Raw genomic sequence first — 19,499 nt, 5'->3', positions numbered from 1 at the left:
GAATGACACTAGAGACCCGGAGACTGAAAAAATAATGCGGATGGCATGCATTTAACCGCTCATTTACTGTAAGCGAAATCCTGCCAGTCTACTTTCGGGGGGATGGTTGAGCGAGATGAAAATGATACATGTCCGCATTAAGCAAATTAATGCGTGCTATCAGCAACTGCGAGCAAGCTAGGTCTTCGGGTTTGACCACAAGATACAACCACCCCTTGCTTCCCTCATAGATTATTTTCTCAACACATGCGATGAGCCGAGCTTCTAAACTAGACTGCAGGCGGAATGACCTCATAAACAAGAACAAATGTGTGATTTTTTTTTGTCTGCCAGAAGTAGCTGTGAGAAGAGTTGATAGACTCCACACAGAACAGCCTAATTAAGACCGTTTGCAGAGGGAATATGTATCTTGGGAGGATGTCTTGCTTTTTTTTTTTAAATGTTTAATTTAAAATAGTACAAATAAGTTGAGTACAGAATCTCTATGAACATTTTTAGAGAATCAGCTAATCTAGACTGTGTAGCCTTTTTAGCACTGAGGTTGACAACATTCCTTGAACTAGAGACCCACAACATGACTGACTTTTTTTTTCAGTAACACTAATTACATTAATAAATAAAAAGTTGTAATGTAACAGCAACGTAACAACATTGTGACGTACATTCGAGTGAATGGATAATGGGAAATATTAAATGTTCAGAGACCTGGTTCAGTCCATCAGTTGTTTGACTGGAGGCTGACCTGAATGAAAAGGAACAGAGTTTATGCAGACTAAATAATTGGAGAAATCAGATCAAGTTATGACATTTTCATTGTAAATTACAAGCTCTTTATTAAGATTTAAGAAACTTCACTACCTTTACTTACCTTTAGCCATGTCATGAATTCATCATGCCACTGTTCTGTTAGACATAGAAAGAGATATAAATGTATTAATTTTACCTCAAGAGAATCAAACGAACCAACAACAGATAAAAATCGGTTGTTTATTAGACAAACTGCAGACCTCAAGTCCACAACCCTGGTTTTAGCATCTTTATTTTGGATTACAGAGTTCGGGCCAGCTGATTTTAAACAGTTAGTACTGGTTGGGTGCTTTTCTATAACCATGCTGTTTACCAGGAGAACTTGAAATGTAAAGATTCTTTACCAAGGCAGTCTCGCTGATTAGGTTAGTTAAGAAGCCTGATGGGACCACCAGCACACCAGCAGCAGAGACAGCTTTCGTTCCCCATCAGAATGATCTTCCCAACATCTCCAGACTTCCACAAACATCTGAGCTTTCTCAGATGACAGTCAGCATGGTGCTTATCTGTGAATGGGAGGATGAAATGCCACATTGTGCATCTTTCATAAATTCTTTTTCATAGTATTGATTTGAGCTTATTGTGCTGAGGCACTTTATTTCCCATGGGTCCCAAGCTATTAACTCTGATATGATCAGGAAAGATCCTCTTACTCAAATTCCCTTGTCACATCTCGGCTGGCAAGCTACATGCACGCTTGACCTCCGACAGATACAACACGGTTGTTGCCATGTAGATCGTGGTTTAACAAACATGTCTCATTACAGTCGCTTGAAGATCTACTTCGTGGTGCATTAAGCCGTATATTCTGACTGCACGGTAAAAAATTGGTGTACAAACAAATTTCACTCAGAAATTGCTAGTAAATTTCACAAACAATTACAAGGGAATGGCAAATAACATTAAACTAAAGATAACATTTTTAAGTTTTCTTGCAAAACATTCAATTCATTTTATTTTTACAATGCATTTTTACATTCAATGTTAACATGCAATGTTTATATATTTTCTTCTATTCAAATTGCATAGACCTTTTCCTGCAAGCTACTCAATTTATGTATTGTCAATCACTGTCCTCACTGTTAAATACTGCATATGATAAAGTGAACCTAAATGTGAGGCTAGTACTTTTTAAAGGTTATCAATCAGAATGTCATCAATAACGGTTCATACTCACATTATTTGCAAGACTATAGTGTTTGGTCAGTATAGCCTCATTAAAATATTGTCAGCAGCCAAAACTTATTTTCTTCCTATAGAGCTGCTCACACCTAGCTATCCATATGTCCTTCAGTATGTCTCAAAAAGACTCTTAACTCGATCCTTTCTGGTCTTCTTGCAAGTGTTAAACTGCTCGTCCAAAATACTGCTGCCTGATCTGGATTGAAACTCTCAGATGTTTTAGGCCTGCTCTGTCTCCCCACAAGCTTCAGGGGTGATGTTAGAATCAAATCTAAAACATCACCTCTGACCAACAATGCAGCCAATTGTTTGGCTCTGTTATCAGCACACCACGATAAAAACACAATCCTCAACCTGGCTGCTACAATCAGCTGTATCCAGAATAAAAAGCCAGGAAGAGCTTGTTTGGGGTGGGATTGGAGAGGTGGAGGGCTCGGGGCGGTAGGTTTGTCAGAGTACTCTGTGGATTATTATGTTTCAAGGATAAAGTCAATTTAATACCATCAGCCTATGGGAAGAAAGCAGCAGAGGGAAAAGGAAGAGAAAAATGTGGTCTCATGCTTCAGGGTTTCAACACTCGGGACCTTTGGCTTTTAGCCATAATTTTGTTGATAATCAATTTTTGTACATGTCTCGCTTCAACCAGTTTTAAACACACACAAAACAAATGCACTAGACTGAAATAACTGCAGAGAAATTAAATTCAGGACCTACATGTCACAGATTTGAGTTATTATTAGTGCTCATTAGTATCTGAACAGTCATTTTAAATACACAGAATCTGACTACAAAGAGATAAATGATTATGTGCAAGAGAATGATGAAAGAGAATGAACACATATAAATGCACTTTTTTTTTAACCTTGCTTATCTCTGGTTAAATGCAAACTACAGCAAGTGTAACAAGAGACAGGGGGAAGCCGGTTAGGGTTAACTATGCCTCATTATCTTCCCTACATGCATGTCTGTGCATAACACTCAAAACTGCCTGCCACTGGGGGTCGGCCATTGCACTTAATTGGGGGTTTAAACCCTGAAGTAATCAGCATGGCTCAAAACAACACCAAATAGCCACCATTTTAAATATGAATTTAGAACGCACTGGTCTCGCGAACATAAGGGATTAATCTGAGTGAATGAGCAAGTTCAAACAGTCTTATGGCATTTGTCAGAGTAAGCCTGGACTTCCCGCAGAAAGGTCTTGGGTCTCCTTTCCCCTCCACTTTATTAACAAGCTGCCGAACCCTCGTAAGAATGAGTGCTGCTTGAAGAATCACGGCACACATATAGCTCAGCTGAAAGCAGGGACTGATTCACTAGCTGAATGATTAAATGGCCTGCTGCCAAAACAGAGACAAATTTTACATCACAGCTCTTTGCTTTACTTTTAAGGGGCCACATGGTCCGGGCCTGTGTCTCGAAAGGCATCAAACTTAATAAAGCTGTTTATTTGCTAATAATGTGCCAAAAGCTAATCAAAGGTGGGAGAGGAGGATGAAATTTACCATCACACAATTACAAGCAGTAAGGCATAATTACATTTACGTTTTGCATAACTGGAAGCAGAATCCTGCCTGCTGTCTATGCAGTCTGATTAAGGGGATGCAAATAATTCAGAGCAATTATATCTTAAAGTGACAGTATGCAGCCACCTGCCTGCTTCTGACATTAAACGAATCTGATTAAATAAAAATAGAGGAGCTGTTACAGAGCGCAAACTGACACAAAAAGAATTATTTACATGTGTTGAGATATATATTTTGTGCTTATTTCCAAAAAGGCTATTTGTGTTCGACTGAGACAGTGATGTCATAAATTGTCATGTGCGTCGCCCGTGGCTTCAGATGTAAAATTGTTATCGACATTTCACTTGACGATTTATTTATTTCTTTACAACCCAGATATAGACTGTAATCCATCAACCTGTCTGACCTTAATTCGGTCACTTCTAGTGAAACCTTTTAGGGCTTAATTGTGATTTAATTGTGTCCGCTCACCCCTTTAAGTCATACCAGAACATATGTAAACAAGATAAGAAATGATAAAAACATGCAGAAACATATTGCTTACTAAAACTTAAGAGAGATTATTTTTAAAAAGATTTACATTTTAAAAAGAGATAGGCTATAAAGGCCTCATCAAATAATGACTGACTATATTCGTGATTTTTAGTAGGCTAACTGTTTATTTGTTTACCCTGTCTATTCTGCTGTTGTTATGGGGTATTTATACTGCATTCTGTTTAATGCGGTAGCAAAACAAAAAGCTCATAAGTGCATTCTTGCTTGGCCAATAAACTTCATCCAAACACAAGCGGCACCAAATCCACGAGGCAGTTTACGTTTCCCGATCGAATAGTTCAATTCTGTGTGTGTGTGTGTGTGTGTGTGTGTGTGTGAGTGAGAGAGAGAGAGAGAGAGAGAGAGAAAGAGAGGAAATAAAATTCCTGCGCCTTTAAGAACTGTCTGCTACTAAACTTCGGCGACACTAGTGAGGCAGAGTAAGAACATCCTGACTTGTCGATTTACTCACGCATAGCCTAGCTATAGCCTATATATGTATCAATCCCCTGGAGGCTGCTGCTGATTGTGAAGCCCACTTGGATAGGCGGTGTACTACCTAACTAATTTTAAAACATCTGCACCAGCCACTGTGAAGTCCTACAATCCGTTAAAGTGAGCTACATTTTTTAAAAGGCCGGCTAGAAGGTATCAGAGCCGAAACGTGGAGATTATGAAGGCCTACCCGTCTGCTCTAAGCTATAATAAAAACAACTGAGAAAGGAGTAATCCAACTTCATAAGCAGCGGTGTTTCAGTTTACTCTAGAAATCTCCCGGAATCAAAGGTGCACCTGACACTTTACCTTCCCTTGACGTGACCCTACAAACGAGTTTCCATCCAGCATCACTGCTAAAATATAGTCAGTATTATTGCGGAAAAATAATACTTTAGAAGAGTGAGCACACTCTAAATGAGGGGAACATTATTCCCCCCTCCCCTCAGAAAAACATAAATAAAATGTAAAATAACAACAACAAAAATTGTAATGCTCACTTGAAAGAATAGCCTATATATAAACAGAAATGAGAAAAAATGAACCACGAGGTCATATGTTAGAAAATATTCAAATATGGGACTGCATTCTTAAATGAGGATTGATTTAATAAATAAAGCACTATCAAACACGTCATCTGTGAGGTTTACATGAGCGATTTCACACCACGGTGCCCAATATTCACAGGGGATCATAATATCCTTTTGATTCTGCTTTTTTATTCTCGCACTGCACTGATCCGTGCATGCGATAATATCATAGCACCATATCCGAGGGTCTTAATCATTTTTTAAATAACCACTAGAAATAAAGGCTCATGATTAAGTCACTGATGGATTTATCGATTTTATCTTACACTTTAAGAATTCAAAAATACTTGTATGTAAAAAAATATTTAAATTCTTAAAATGTTGTGAGCCTTTTAGCACCCCGTTTTAAATAAAGACTATATTAAATTAAGATGAATATACGCCTTGCATATTTTTACATACAATATATTATGATGATCACATGAACAGTAAAATGACTTGCGTCGTGCAATTGCGAAGTAGGCTATACAATTAAACTGACAAACCGGTGCAAAGGCGCCTGGTCAATCTGTACTACAATCACACCAATTTTTTTCTTCTTATCTTTACTGATATATATGTGTGTGTGTGTGTGTGTGTGTTTTTTTATGTTTTTTATATATTTTAATGTTTATTGCATTTTTTCAAAATGCTGAAAAAAAATCTTTTTTTTTCTAATAAAATAAAAGCACATGTGGGACACAGTTATATGCCAACTGGATTTAACTGTAAGAAAGCGCCCAGTTAAGCTACGAAATCATATCAATAGCCTATCGGTAATATCTTAAAATATTATGATTAATATTATTTTTTTATATTGGATTCAAATGTATTAATGCAATGTAAAATTGTAGGCTATATAAGAATATAATAAATTAATACATATTTTTACATTAAAAATGTATAATAAACATGCAATAAATTATAAAAAAAAAAAAAAAAACTTTATTTAGGCTACTTGAATTCAGGACTAATAGGCTATATCCACAAACTAGCTAATAAAATACTCAAATAAAGGACTGGCGATAAAAACATCGAAAAGTTGTCCACAAATTGGACGATCCCGTGCAAGTTACCCCCGTCTATTGTCGCTCAACTAGTTTCTCTAACCTAGATCTTAAGATTCTCGATATCCTCCGTCCGTGTTAACGTACCAGAATGAACTGATAATGCTATGCTGCAATATTCATATCCTCTAATTGCGTCAGCGAAATTATCACAGAATTAATTAAACACGGTTCCCATTTACAATTGACCACACGGCACCGTAGGAATCCTAATTAATTCTAATTAAATTAAGGGGACTCCATCCAGTGCAGCATTGATTTGAGGAAAAGCCGCTGAAAGTTGGATTCAGAAGCGCCTGTAATGACTCCAGACATGATGGCGATGGGGGCCGGGCTGAGGTGGCCGTGTATAAATAGTGTGATCTGAAAAACACAGACATAACAGTAGGAGTGATCTTAACCTTCTACAACACAAACGTATCGCCGAATGCACTGTTGAGCAGACAAAAAGATTCGCGTTAGATACATTTTAAAGTGGATTTCTGTAATCAGCCATGGAAGAACTCACGGCGTTCGTGTCGAAATCATTCGATCAGAAAAGCAAGGAGAGCAGCAAAGAGAGCATCACGTACAGGGAAGTTTTGGAGAGTGGTTTAGCCCGAGCCAGAGAGCTGGGAAACTCGGAGACCAACCTTCAGGAGATTACAGAAACCAACAACAACCATTGTCCGGTACACCTTTACAAGGAGCACGTAGAGCTGGAAAAGGAGAAACTGAAGGAGTTTAACGTGACACGGTCTACTGACGGTGAGTTACACTTACGCGAAGTGTAATAATGTTTCTCGCTGCAGACTTGTTTACAGTTAGATGTACGCGCGAATACGCGTTTTGACGTTGTTAAAATATCTCTAAAATCTTAGTAACTGTACATTGAGGTCATTTACATTATCTTAAAGAGAGATTTCGATCGTCTTGAGAGGCTAACTAGCATGCGAGTAGAGAAATTCAAGCTGTATTCAGCTGACGCAATGGGCACTTGTTCGTTGTAGTGTGTGTCGTGTAGTAATGTTTTCTTTTGTAAAAGAACAGAAATACACGATAGGCAATTTTAAGTAAAATAATCCCAATAAATGTATAAAAAGAGAAGTCTGTACTTAAATTTGAGGAGTTACAGTCAGAACAAAAGGCCCTTGTCAAATTTGAAAGGACGATCTATTAATTTATTCCTTAAATTTCCAGGAAATTAGTAAACACATTTGTTTTCTCTTTAGTAGTCTACAACATTTGTGTAAATAAAGAGTAAAAAAAAGTCGTCATTTGAAACATAACCATATTGGTGATAACATTTTAAAAGTGAAATTTAATATATAAAAACGGGGCTCAAAACGGGTTTGCTTCAGAAACATTGAACAAAGACGTTTAACGACATTCATGGCAGACCCATGACAGATTATTTTGGAATTCAACACCTTAGTAATAATAATAATTCATGTAAAATTGCTTTGATTATATGGGCCTAAAAGCAAAACAAAGACCAATTCACAGAATTTATAGAATACATGATTGCAGTAAGAAAAAGTTTTCTAAGTTTACATTTGTTTTCCAAAACTTGCAAATAACAGTTTGCTGCTCTGGAATGAAGACTCAGTTATAACAGTTTACTGCTCTGGAATGAAGACTCAGTTTATATATATATATATATATAAATGTGCAGAGCTGCATTAGCTCATTGCAAACTTCTAATGTTTCCAAATATCTTATAATGTAATTTAAGAACTACATAATAACCTAAACCTCTTTATCCATGTCCCTTAATTACACGAATCAGCCTGATTATATACATATATAAAAATCGAGAACATTTACGTGCTGGGTTTAAAGTCATTTTTTTATTTATAAAGCCACAATGCATGTTTCAAAGCAGCTGCAATTTCTTGCTATTCATCTTGGATTTCACCTAACAAAATTGTTTACATTTTTAATCTAAACAAATAAATACAAAATAAATACAAAAAAGTGTTCTGTTGACATGTCGTATAATTAGATTGTTAGTTCCCGATTCTTTTCACTTCTGAGCCGCCTTCTCTTTCAAACACTTGTGTAATAAATGAACGCTTTAAAAGAAGTAGGCAACTTTATGTCGATGCATTTATGTTGTATTTTTCACAGGAATTTATGACTGCAAAGACAAGAAGGAGGACGTGAAATCAGAGGACGAGGATGCACAGAGTAAACTGAAGCAGAGACGGAGCAGGACAAATTTTACCTTAGAGCAGCTGAATGAACTGGAGCGCTTATTTGATGAGACGCATTACCCAGACGCCTTCATGCGCGAGGAGTTGAGTCAGAGGCTGGGGCTGTCAGAGGCCCGCGTGCAGGTAAGAGCCCATTCTTCCATACACTCCACGGATTCTTGTTATTCTTTAAAAAAAAATCTACTACTACAAAATACTAAATAAAAAACGTGCACGTTCTAAAAACAATTTTAGAACAGATAAAATATATTCAAATATTATTAATTTAAAAACAGATACATTTTTAAACCAATGCATCTCGAATGCGCCTTTTAGTGGAACTAAATGCTGTGTCACTTATTTTTCATTATCTTACGTATGTTCTCGAAATAGTTTAAAGCAGGCCCGTGTGCGTGTGTGAAAATACAACAGCAACAAACCTTGCATATAGGCTAATTGAGAAAAATTGTCCACAGAGATTATTCATAATTTTTTTATTGTTTTTACGTTTCATATTAAAAAAGATACTAAGTCTCCTGTAATAGCGCTGCTTATGTTCACACGCCTAGAGGAATTTACGACGCTGATAACTTAATGTATTAATTTAGCAGTTTGTAAAGGTAGAAATAATAGGCAATCTTTTTACGAAGTGCTCTATGAATATGTGTTTGTTATAGATAAGTGCACTGGCCAGATGAAGATAATCAAATAGTCTAAATAAAACAAGAGTGTAAGTGTGATCGCTAGGCCTTCATTCCTCCTACACATTTGCTTAAGTAGGCTAGATTAAATTTGTATATCACACCATGCGCCTGAGATGTTTAACATTTGGAGACGGTTCTTCTGTTCACTCATACACAAAGCATTTCTGTTATCTTTCGATTTATGCGGGTTCAGTTTCAGTGGTGGGTGTGGATATGAAATCGCCTTTTAGTTCCTGCAGCAGCAGCTATATTCAAAGGAAGACTTGCTTATGTGCTGCAGAAAGATCTAACCACATCATTAAAATTAATGAAGAGATTGAACCGCTGCTGCAGGGGATACCTTCTTATGTCACTCACCTCATTTTCTCCAACCTTATCTTTGTAATATCTGCCATTGGCTTGATATACTGTTCCTATAAAAATGTATTAGGAATAATTCAATTCTGTTTTAACTCCTACACAGTGACATAGGCCGTGTTACAAAATGTAATGGGAAAATAAGTAACGTTGTTTGCCAGTGTGACAGCTTGCAAGCACGCCATTTTTTAATGTTTCAGAGGCGGAGGCGAAATCAGATTAAAAGAGAAGAGCAAAGAATAGGTCAGAGCCGTGATTTGATGCAACCAAAAAATTCATACCGCGTTAAAACGCCTCTGCAGGATGCATCACAACTGCATTTTATGACTCGTATCACATTTCAGATTTCGCAGAAAATTAAACGCAATGGACGTGAGCTAGCCTATTTGATATGGACCTGCCACTATACTGTTCTATAGAAGCCCCACGCCGACCAGCTGTCAAGAATCTAATTGAAAGTTATGAGACCTCAGTGAGGAGAAGGCAGTAATTCAATTACGACTAATATCTTTCGGTTTTTGGTGCAGGGCTAAATTAAATGTCATTATTCACTGTCTCTAATAAAAATCAAAAGGAAATCAGATTAGGGTATTTGTGAACCGCATCATTGAGTGGTCCTTAATGAAGAAATAACTGTCGAAACCAGTGTAGCTCACTTTCCCTATAGCATAGTGCTGGATAATCACAATCGATCAAAGATTGAAATATGATGCATTCATTGTGGCGCACTAAAAGTCACATATTGAATGGGCCTAATAATAATAATAATAATCATAATAATAATAATGATCTATAATGCAAAATCCGAGTGCCTTACAAAAAAAAAAAAAAGGTTGACAGACGTTTCTTTTTAAAATTTAATGAGCGAGTCTGAGAGTTATAAAAGCAGCGCTAATAGTCTGATTTAACTGAACCGAGCAAAGCGAGTAATAATGGGGAACTGTACCAGGCATAGGACTAGTGTAAATTTACAATGTTCAGAATTAATATTTCCCACATTTATAAACACCTAGCCTATGTAATGCAGCAAATTAATTTTATTGAAAAAAGTAAATAATAATAGGCCTCAATTTCTGCGATGTAAAATGGTCAGTTAGTTTACATGGTGCTTTGACAAGAGCTTCTAGGCCTACGTTATTTCATATAGCTACAGAAAGAAAATAAGAAAACTAAAATGTATTATGTAGACACAGTCAAAGAATACACACAGAATTAATTGGTGTAGAAGATGAAAACTGCATTATTAATTATGAAGAAGACTTGTCGAATAACGAAAAAACAGAATTCGCTTTTTCAATTGAAATTAAATAATAATCTAAACCGTTTAACAGAGGCAACAGACATAGGCGCTCTTTTTCTGTAATGTCGTATCATGGACAAATTAAATTAAACTAATTTGCACATTTCTGCAATTTAATTTGTAATATAAAAAATTTGTAAATGGAATATTCAGAAAAATAATAACCCTTTTTCCTCTCTGATTTTAGGTATGGTTTCAGAACAGAAGAGCGAAATGCCGAAAACAGGAAAATCAAATGCACAAAGGTAAAAAAAACAACAACCTTAAAATATTATTTCAATAACCTAATTTTCCAAACTTTTTTGATATTATATTTTCTTATTTTATGCATTTCTAATTTAATTTCTAACGGGACATGACCCAAGCCAGAGTAGAATTGGGTGCTTGTGAGCCAGCAGCTCTTTATGTGCCCTGCACGTGCTCACTGCACCGACAAATCCATTTTATAATCCATAACATTTAACATTTGATATAACTGGTAAAATCGTCTACACAAAAAATCATTATTACTAACTTTGCTAATTTATTATTCTTTTCTATTCAGGTGTTATTTTGGGCACTGCGAGTCACCTGGACGCGTGCAGGGTCGCTCCTTACGTCAATATGGGCGCACTCAGAATGCCATTTCAACAGGTAGGATAGAAATGACAAAGGTCATCTTTATTCATTTTTATTGTGTTTCTTGTGAATTGCAAATGTGCAGTTCAGTCGACTAAATAAAACGTCTTGCTCCGCGATATTAACCACCTAAATGTAACGGCCGAGAAATGTTTAGGCTTTGAAAACAATATGATGTGACGCTAGTCTCCGTGAGCCGCGCGAAGGGCGCGAACCTTTCACCTCCGGGGCCAGATGAGAGACGAATGAGATAAGAGGGACCGAGAGACATTTCATCTGGTGGTGAAGAACTGTCTGCATCAGCCAGACGAGAGAGCAGCCATAATTAAGCTAATAGCACAGCTAGGGAAAGGCAGATAAAAGAGATTATGAAAGAGAGGAATAACGCACTGATGGTTATTGGCACTGAGCAGCATTGGCAGGGCCAAGGCGTGAGGACTGCATACTGAACACCACAAATGTCCACCACCTGTTGTTCTGACTGCCCTGTAGAGGGGTTGCACAGTCCAATTTGACTGATTTGTGAAGACACTGGAGCAAGGGGCTGCTTTATTTTTTAGAGTATTTTCATACAGAGTTAATTAAAATAAATGCAAGTACCAGGCATAAAGTCAGAAGGCCTGTGGTTATTAACTGTGAGCAGCAAAGAAACTCAGATGAGACAGGCTGTATTCATACCTGATTATTTTCCAAAAATAACAGACTACCAGGTCTGACATTATTTATCCTCCTTTCAAAGCGATCTCCCTATGTTTCGTATTCACGTGGAAAACAGAAAAAAGAAACATTGGTAAAACATTCTTTCCCTGTGTCAAAAACTCGTGCAGCTTGTCAGATGTTGTATTTTAGTTGGACTGCAAAATGTAAAGCTTTGAAATATTTATGATCCCTGTGCAGAGAAAGATGCATGAGAAGAATACTAAAAAAGAAAATAAAAAATAAGTCACTTTTTAAGTCAGCGGATGTCTAATTTTCACCTCATCTTACTGAAATAATTGCTAAGAATCTGCAACCTGATATTTTATGCTGCCTGCTTACATCTTTTTTCCCCCCTAGGAACCATGCGAATAAATATTTATATATATATATATGAGAATGAATATTTTGGGTGCAAAATTGTTTATTTATGCCATTGAATATATAATTAAGATTACATGATGTTGCAGCTTTTAGCGGTTGTATGGAAAGTTTCACTGTGGATCAAACTAATATGCTGAGATGTGAGATTTGCAACTGATGGAAGTTCTTTGATTATTAAGCTGAGTGCATTGCATAATGCAGCTCAAGATCAGATGAAAAAGTATGCACTGAGCGAGTGACTGTCTAAAAAAAGCACACAGTTAGCACAAGCCTTCGGAGGGGTGTCCAAGCCTGAAACCGGATCCCCGCCGCTCCTCGAGCTGACCCCGCGGCCACTGACTAACTTCGTGTTTGTTTTTGTTTGCCCCACAGGTCCAAGCTCAGCTACAGTTGGAAGGGGTCGGAACACACTCCCATCCTCACCTGCACCCACACCTCGCAGCCCACGCTCCCTATCTGATGTTCCCGCCCCCACCCTTTGGATTACCAATCGCGTCGCTGGCAGACTCGGCCTCTGCGGCGGCCGCCGTGGTAGCAGCTGCCAAGAGCAATAGCAAGAACTCCAGCATCGCTGACCTGCGACTCAAGGCAAGAAAACACGCCGAGGCGCTGGGACTCTGACCCCCATGGGCTTCTCTGCTGCTCTGAACTGATAATTGCTTCTAACACAAGACTAAGCCTGTGAAAAGGCCGTGACACTCACAGTTAAAACAAAACAAAATAAAAACAAAAGAGAAAAAAAAGGGGTGTAAGGGGAGAGAATGAGAGCGAGAGAGAGAGAGAAAAAAAAAGTCACAAAAAACCAGCTGCCAAAACAAACCACTTGTAGAGAAAGGTAATTAAATACCAATGAATCACCTTTTACTTTTCGCCCAACAGGCAGGACTTCTTGGAGGCCACTGGCTCAGCCCTTTCCAGGCACAGATCACAGCCCCAGGACCATACAAAAATGTCTGGATGTCTGTCTGAGAACCAGCGTTTAGGAGAGAAGACTTTTAAAAAAAAGCAAAAGGCAGACACAGAGTGAGGCTAGAGGTTGTGTTTTTACTGACAGACACTGAAACTTTGGAATCTCAACCTCAAAGTGAAAAGAAAGAGACGGCCATATTTGCCTCCTACCACTGTGCCGCTGCCTAGTGCACGTGCTCAATTGAAGGATAGACCTATTGGGGCTGGCCTCCATTGTAACTGACATACATCTGTGTTGATCACTGCCATGATAACCCTCCACTACAATTCATATCTAAAGCCGTTATTTGCATTTTTGCATTTTTGTTTTTCATTGCTCATTCTGCTGTGGACAAAGACTGGAAACAGCAATAACATCGATGGTACAATCGCCTGCTTTTTAGTGGAATTTTTATGATTCTTTCTGTTTTGGGAGGAAATGTTGCATTGCTGTTATTTCCTTCTGGGCATGTGTATGGACTTTAGCTTTCATTCTCATAATTTGTGCTCTCTTCTTTTTTATGTGATGTGTCCTGGAATAGAAGTGAACCTAGCTTTTGCACTTCAGGTCTTGTATTAAGGTTTTACGATCCTCAATGCAACATATACTACTTTTATGTAAGGGGAAAACAAATTTGGCTTTCGTTTTGCTGAAATACATTGAAATGACTTGTTTTTGTTTGTTTCAAAAAGGATAAACAGTAACTGCAACTTTGTAATTTAACATTTTAAGAAACATCAGTTTAACTGAAATGCAATTATGTGCAGTTAAGTGCAATACTGTAAATATGGAAAACGTAATATAGCGTTTGATGTTTGCTAATTAAACGATGATTTTTAAGTTGTTGGGTTTTTGGCACTGATGTCGATGTGTTGAAGTTCTTCGCCACTAACACATCCTTAAAAGCTGTGTAAAAGATCATTTGCTAACTCGTTTGCAACGTGCCATAACTCCCCGAAGTTCAATGTTATTCAAATATAGTTTTGTACACGTGCATTTAAAGATATATTGATATCACTGAAAACAGACAAGGAAGATTCTTTTGACACTGTACAAAAATGCTCTAGGTTCCTGGGTCATAAACATGTCTGGTTTTTAACATAACAAAAAAATCAGCCAAAGACATCAATTTGATCAAATTAATAGAGGTAGAATTATTTAATTTAAGGCTCCAAAACCATTTCAGCAGCTGCATCCACAGTCTTTTTTCCCCCATATAAACAAGGTCTGTCTACGGTTTCCTGAATTGAATACAATAAGCTTCAGAATTGGTTACCAAGATAACCAAAAAAAAAAAAAAAAAAAAACTGTATTTTTCCAAGACCGTACCATGAAACAGTTAGCCAGTTCAGACATCAATTGCCTTTGAACTACGGTAGTATCTTGGTCAGGTCTACCTCTGACAATAAACGCTACATTGTGGGCTGTTTTTGTTGTTCACCATTACGGTTGTTTAGGAATGTTTCCGTTTCTTTAATTGACGTCATAAGTGCTTTTATTTATTATTTTATCTGAAAGTTTATAAATGTTAAATAGTCGAAATTTCAAGTGTACATATTTACATGGCTTTGCATTTATTTTTATATATTTTTTAAATGTTAACATTTGCAACGGTTTTACGCGAACGTGTGACTGCAGTACATTTGTTTGACTAAAATGTAGCGTGTTTGAGTTTACAAACATTTCAGGGATGGTGGATGAAACCATCAGATTTTGTGTTGAGATTTTCTTGATGCTCCAAGGAATTTGTTGTATCCCATCATATTGCATATGCAAGCATGCCCCAACATGATTCTCCATTTAGTTATTTTTGTTTTGTTTCTGTTGTTTCACAAAAAAAAGAAAAAAAAGAATGTACATCTTGTACAAGTAATCTATCAATAAAAGTTATAAATATTTGTAGAGTTTGTAAAACTTTGTGGCCCTCTACAGTTTTATGAATAAAGGTTGCTCTGGTTCAGACATCTTTGTATATTATATGTGCACATTTTTATTCATTAAAATGATTACTAAAAGACTCTTTAAAGAGGAGCCACAATATATTATATCTGAAAAGCTAAATGAAAATGTTTTACTAGCATGATAGAGCATCAACTAAAACACAAGTGTTTTTTTCCAATTCAAATGTACTAGATGCTGATCCGTGAGTCTATGTCATGTACGAGATGCAATATGGATCTGTACATCCGTACATCTAAACTAACATCGCAGTCACATCTGTCTTTAGCAAGCCTTTTTTGGATGGCTTGTTGCATCTGGAAACCCAAATCCAGATGTGTGTACACAAAGTAATTGCAGGCAACATAGTGGCTTTTTGTCTAAATCTCTTGGCGAAATTAGTCTAAATGGCGTCCTGTTGAGCAAGTACCTCCTAAAAGGTCGGAGCACGTTTAATTTGTAGCTTAGCACTCATACATCAAGATGGGAGCGATATAGGCAAAGGCTGATACCCGCACATTTAGGCACTGACCTCTGGCTGGGGTCTGCTGGACGAAAGCAGAACATAACAGCATCCTTTTATGTGCTCTAATAATTGGCAACCTAGTACTGCCATCAATCAACCCACACCAAGTCATGGTTTCTTTTTCAACATGCACAAACACACAAGGTATTTATATTGGCCGCAAGTCACAAATAAAGACAAGCAAGCGGCCTATGAAACCTTTTAATTAAAGTAAACCAAACTAAACTTTTGTTTTTATTGAATCAGTGTTATTGCTCACATTAAAAGTGTATGGCTGACAATACTAAAGCTGATGTAGGCTACTTTTTAGTTTCTTTAATACAACATTGTTTATCATACCACTGGCATATAATAAAACAAACTGCAGAAAATACTTCCCAATTTTGTACATTTGAGAAAGCGGCACTTACTGTAACATCTAACAGCTCATGAGAGTATTAGACCTTTTATAAAATGCTGAATTATATTCTACATAGGGCCAATTAAATCATTTTGAAAAGGTATTAACAAGGCTTTTTCATGCATATTCCCCATTGTGTGCCATTCCTGCCCAAACGACAAGAACTTAACAGAATGCTACCACTTAGTTTCATGCGAGCCTTATCAACATCAGCCAAACTATACTGTATGCCCATGCATAACTTATGTAAATAGTCTCTCCCCGTAAGTGCAAGGAAATGTTTACCTTTTTAATCTTTTCGACAAGACTCTAAAGAAGAAAGAAGAGGTGTTGGGAATTAGAGTTGGAAAAGTTCTAAGCGTCCACATCAGGTCTTCAGGAGCTTGACTGCATTTTTAACTTGAAGATACGAAAACTTCAGTCTTTGACATCCTCTTTCATTAGCAATTGGCAAAATGAACAAGGAGCTGGGCTTCAGTTACTGGAAAACATTCATCTGTTCTCCCGCCGTAAATGTTCCCCTCCACTGCAAAATTAATAAAGTAAGTAACCTGGAAACTTAAGAACTTAAGAACTAAATATTGGAATGTTTACAGTTCCTCACTTGAAAAGGTGTTGTGCTGAATTCAAGCAGATAAACATTGCAATGCTACGACAAAAACACAAGTTTGTTTAGGTATGAGAATTATATTAACTCAAAGGACTGACAATGGCTGACATCTTGAGATTGTAAAACTGCAATATAAATATTATAAAGCTGAGGCATTTCTACTGAATCAATGAAAATTATGATATCAAGCAGTTAAAAATAATCAAAAAACACATACAGACGCAAACTTTAAAGCATGGAAGTGCTGGGTATAACTGAAAGTATTAAAACAAGCTTTAAACAAAGAAATCTTTTCAAAGCGATTTTAATTCAAAAGTTACCATAGAATTAAGTCTTAATATTGATTTGACCATGAAGACTTGAAGGAGAACTAAAGATTGTGAAACAGGATGACAGCAGTTTGTCCATCTGGGGCCATTTTAGTTTTTTTCGAGCAATTAAATCTCGACCAATAAGCTAGCACGTTTCTTGGTCTGGTATTGCTTTCTTATTCAGTCTAAATCTGTTGTATTTTGAAGTATCAAACTAAAACCCTACAGGACCTGGATCTATCAGAATAGTAAAGTAGCAAGAATCTACTTTAGGTGCCATTTCTCTTGCAGCATAAAAGTTAGAATTCAAAATCTGTTAGCCTCCACATTGAGAGACAAGTTACAGTACCTTGGTGGTTTACCTGTAAGAAGCGAGAAACCATTTGAAAGGTTCAAAAACCTGATCTTCTCAAAGCAAAAAGTGGTCAGAAAGGCCAAGATTTCTGAAAAGGTAGGCTTTTACAAATGACTGTGAATTCCTTTGTAAAAACAAAAAAAATACTTGTGTGTGTGTACAGATACAGTATATACACATATAACACATACTCTGCAAATGAAAGACATATTATGAACTATGCATAAATATATATAAAAAAACAGGCCTCTATATTTGGTGATGTTTAATAATGTTTGTTTTGATGGCTGATACAGAAAATGCTTATAAAATCATTAAAAGTCAAATCTCCGTTTAATCTAACATTGCATAACAATGCAAACCATTATTGTTTACTGTTCAGAGAAAAGTGTTTCCTGTTTATTCCATTTTCACAACAAAAGCCTTAAATGGGGATGCTGTATGTTTTTTTTTGTTTTTTTTGTGATAGCTCTTGTTGTTTTAAATTTAATTATGCCTTCAGTTAGACATAACTAAAATATATTGATTCTGAGATCATGCCCTTCCAGACAGAAAATCAGATAAAACCAAACATTTATCTCTTGTTAAAATGCTTGGAGTTATAATTTTGTCCATGTTGAGTATTGTAAAATATTATACTTGCTGATATTAACTGAGCAGATTTCTGGAAAATAACTTAAGAACGTCTATAGAAAATTGCAGGAATATTTTGACTGAACCAGCACTTTTTGCAATAGTGATCAATGCCGGTTTCATTTCTGGTTACAAGACGTGATAAACAAACAATCAAGTCAACTCTCTCTGCATTCCATTGCTTCAGATAAGCTTCACAATAGAATGGCTGGTGACACAGTGAAAATCTTTTCTTACTAGTGGGAATCAAAGTCAGACCCATCAGAGGCAACTGAGTTTTCAATGCCCTTAGTCTATCTCCCTCTATTGGGAGATAAAACCAGTTAAGAGCTCTCATGTGAATGCAATGCAGCGATGCAATATTGAATGATGAAATTTTGAAATCCATTTCACTGTTTACGCCATTTATTTCACACCATGCGTCACAGTCTCTACTCATTAAGTAAATGCCATTTAAGATGTGAACAGATGCTGCTGTTTGAAATGACTCCATAGTGACAGTTACTTTAAAAGTTATTTATTCTCTACAAGTAACTAAAGATTACGTAACACTTTTTGGTAACAAAAACAATGGAAATGTGAATATTAATAAAGTAAATGCTTAAAACAGCTATACCAGAGAAACTAGAAATATACTTAGTGACACTGAGATCAAGACTAAGCAAACTGAAAGCACTTTGTTCTACAGACATAAACGTCTTGCAAAAGCAGAAGCTATGATAATAATAGATCTAAAATGCATAAGAAGAAAGATAAGAAGTTGTTTATAACCTTTATCATAATATTTAATTTATCATAATATTTAACATGTTACGTTTCAAAAACCCACTAAATCCAATTGTTTGTCCATATGGACAAATTGTTTGTCTGGAAGTGTTTTTTTTTTTTTTTTTTTGATAATCTACCATGACTTTTTGCTGTGTATAATCTAAACCGCACACTAAGCTTTGTGTAAACCATGGCCAAGTCCTTCAGCTTCTCTGTTGTCACTGTCAATTTGATTCAAAGTCCAATGTGGAGACCCATATTGTGCCAAAAATGACTTCCTTAACCCTTACGGTCAACAACATGAAGACAGCAGGTTTACAGAACATCAAGAGAAAACTTTTTCAAAAGGACCAAAAAAAAAAAAAATGCATTAGAATTGCAGAGAAGCCATTTTATACTTATTATAATAAACCATTTAGAAAAAAGCACATTGTCAAAATAAATCCCACACCATAAATATGATGAGAAAACAATGCAGGCGAAACAGAAATCTAAACATTTCAGAATTTGAGATGCTTGTCATTTGAGCCTTTGCTAAAGGGTGAACCAGAGATGAAACAGCATTAGATTCTCAAAAACAGACCAGGCTCAATTTA

At 36.5% G+C, this 19,499-nt stretch overlaps 1 protein-coding gene across 1 annotated transcript; it reads left to right on the top strand.

Annotated features, from left to right (window-relative positions):
• The first annotated feature begins 6,605 nt into the window (after positions 1 to 6,605).
• On the top strand, positions 6,606 to 13,425 carry LOC113078830 (short stature homeobox protein). The gene is made up of 5 exons (XM_026251142.1): positions 6,606 to 6,927; positions 8,290 to 8,498; positions 10,903 to 10,960; positions 11,260 to 11,348; positions 12,786 to 13,425. The coding sequence occupies exons 1-5, from the start codon at positions 6,675 to 6,677 to the stop codon at positions 13,032 to 13,034; spliced, it is 858 nt and encodes a 285-aa protein (XP_026106927.1). The 5' UTR covers positions 6,606 to 6,674; the 3' UTR covers positions 13,035 to 13,425.
• Positions 13,426 to 19,499: the final 6,074 nt, after the last annotated feature.

The sequence above is a fragment of the Carassius auratus genome, unplaced genomic scaffold (genome assembly GCF_003368295.1).
Source record: "Carassius auratus strain Wakin unplaced genomic scaffold, ASM336829v1 scaf_tig00026711, whole genome shotgun sequence".
Taxonomy (NCBI): Eukaryota; Metazoa; Chordata; class Actinopteri; order Cypriniformes; family Cyprinidae; genus Carassius; species Carassius auratus.
The sequence above is the reverse complement of the archived record's forward strand: the minus strand, read 5'-3'. Positions and strand labels throughout refer to the sequence as shown.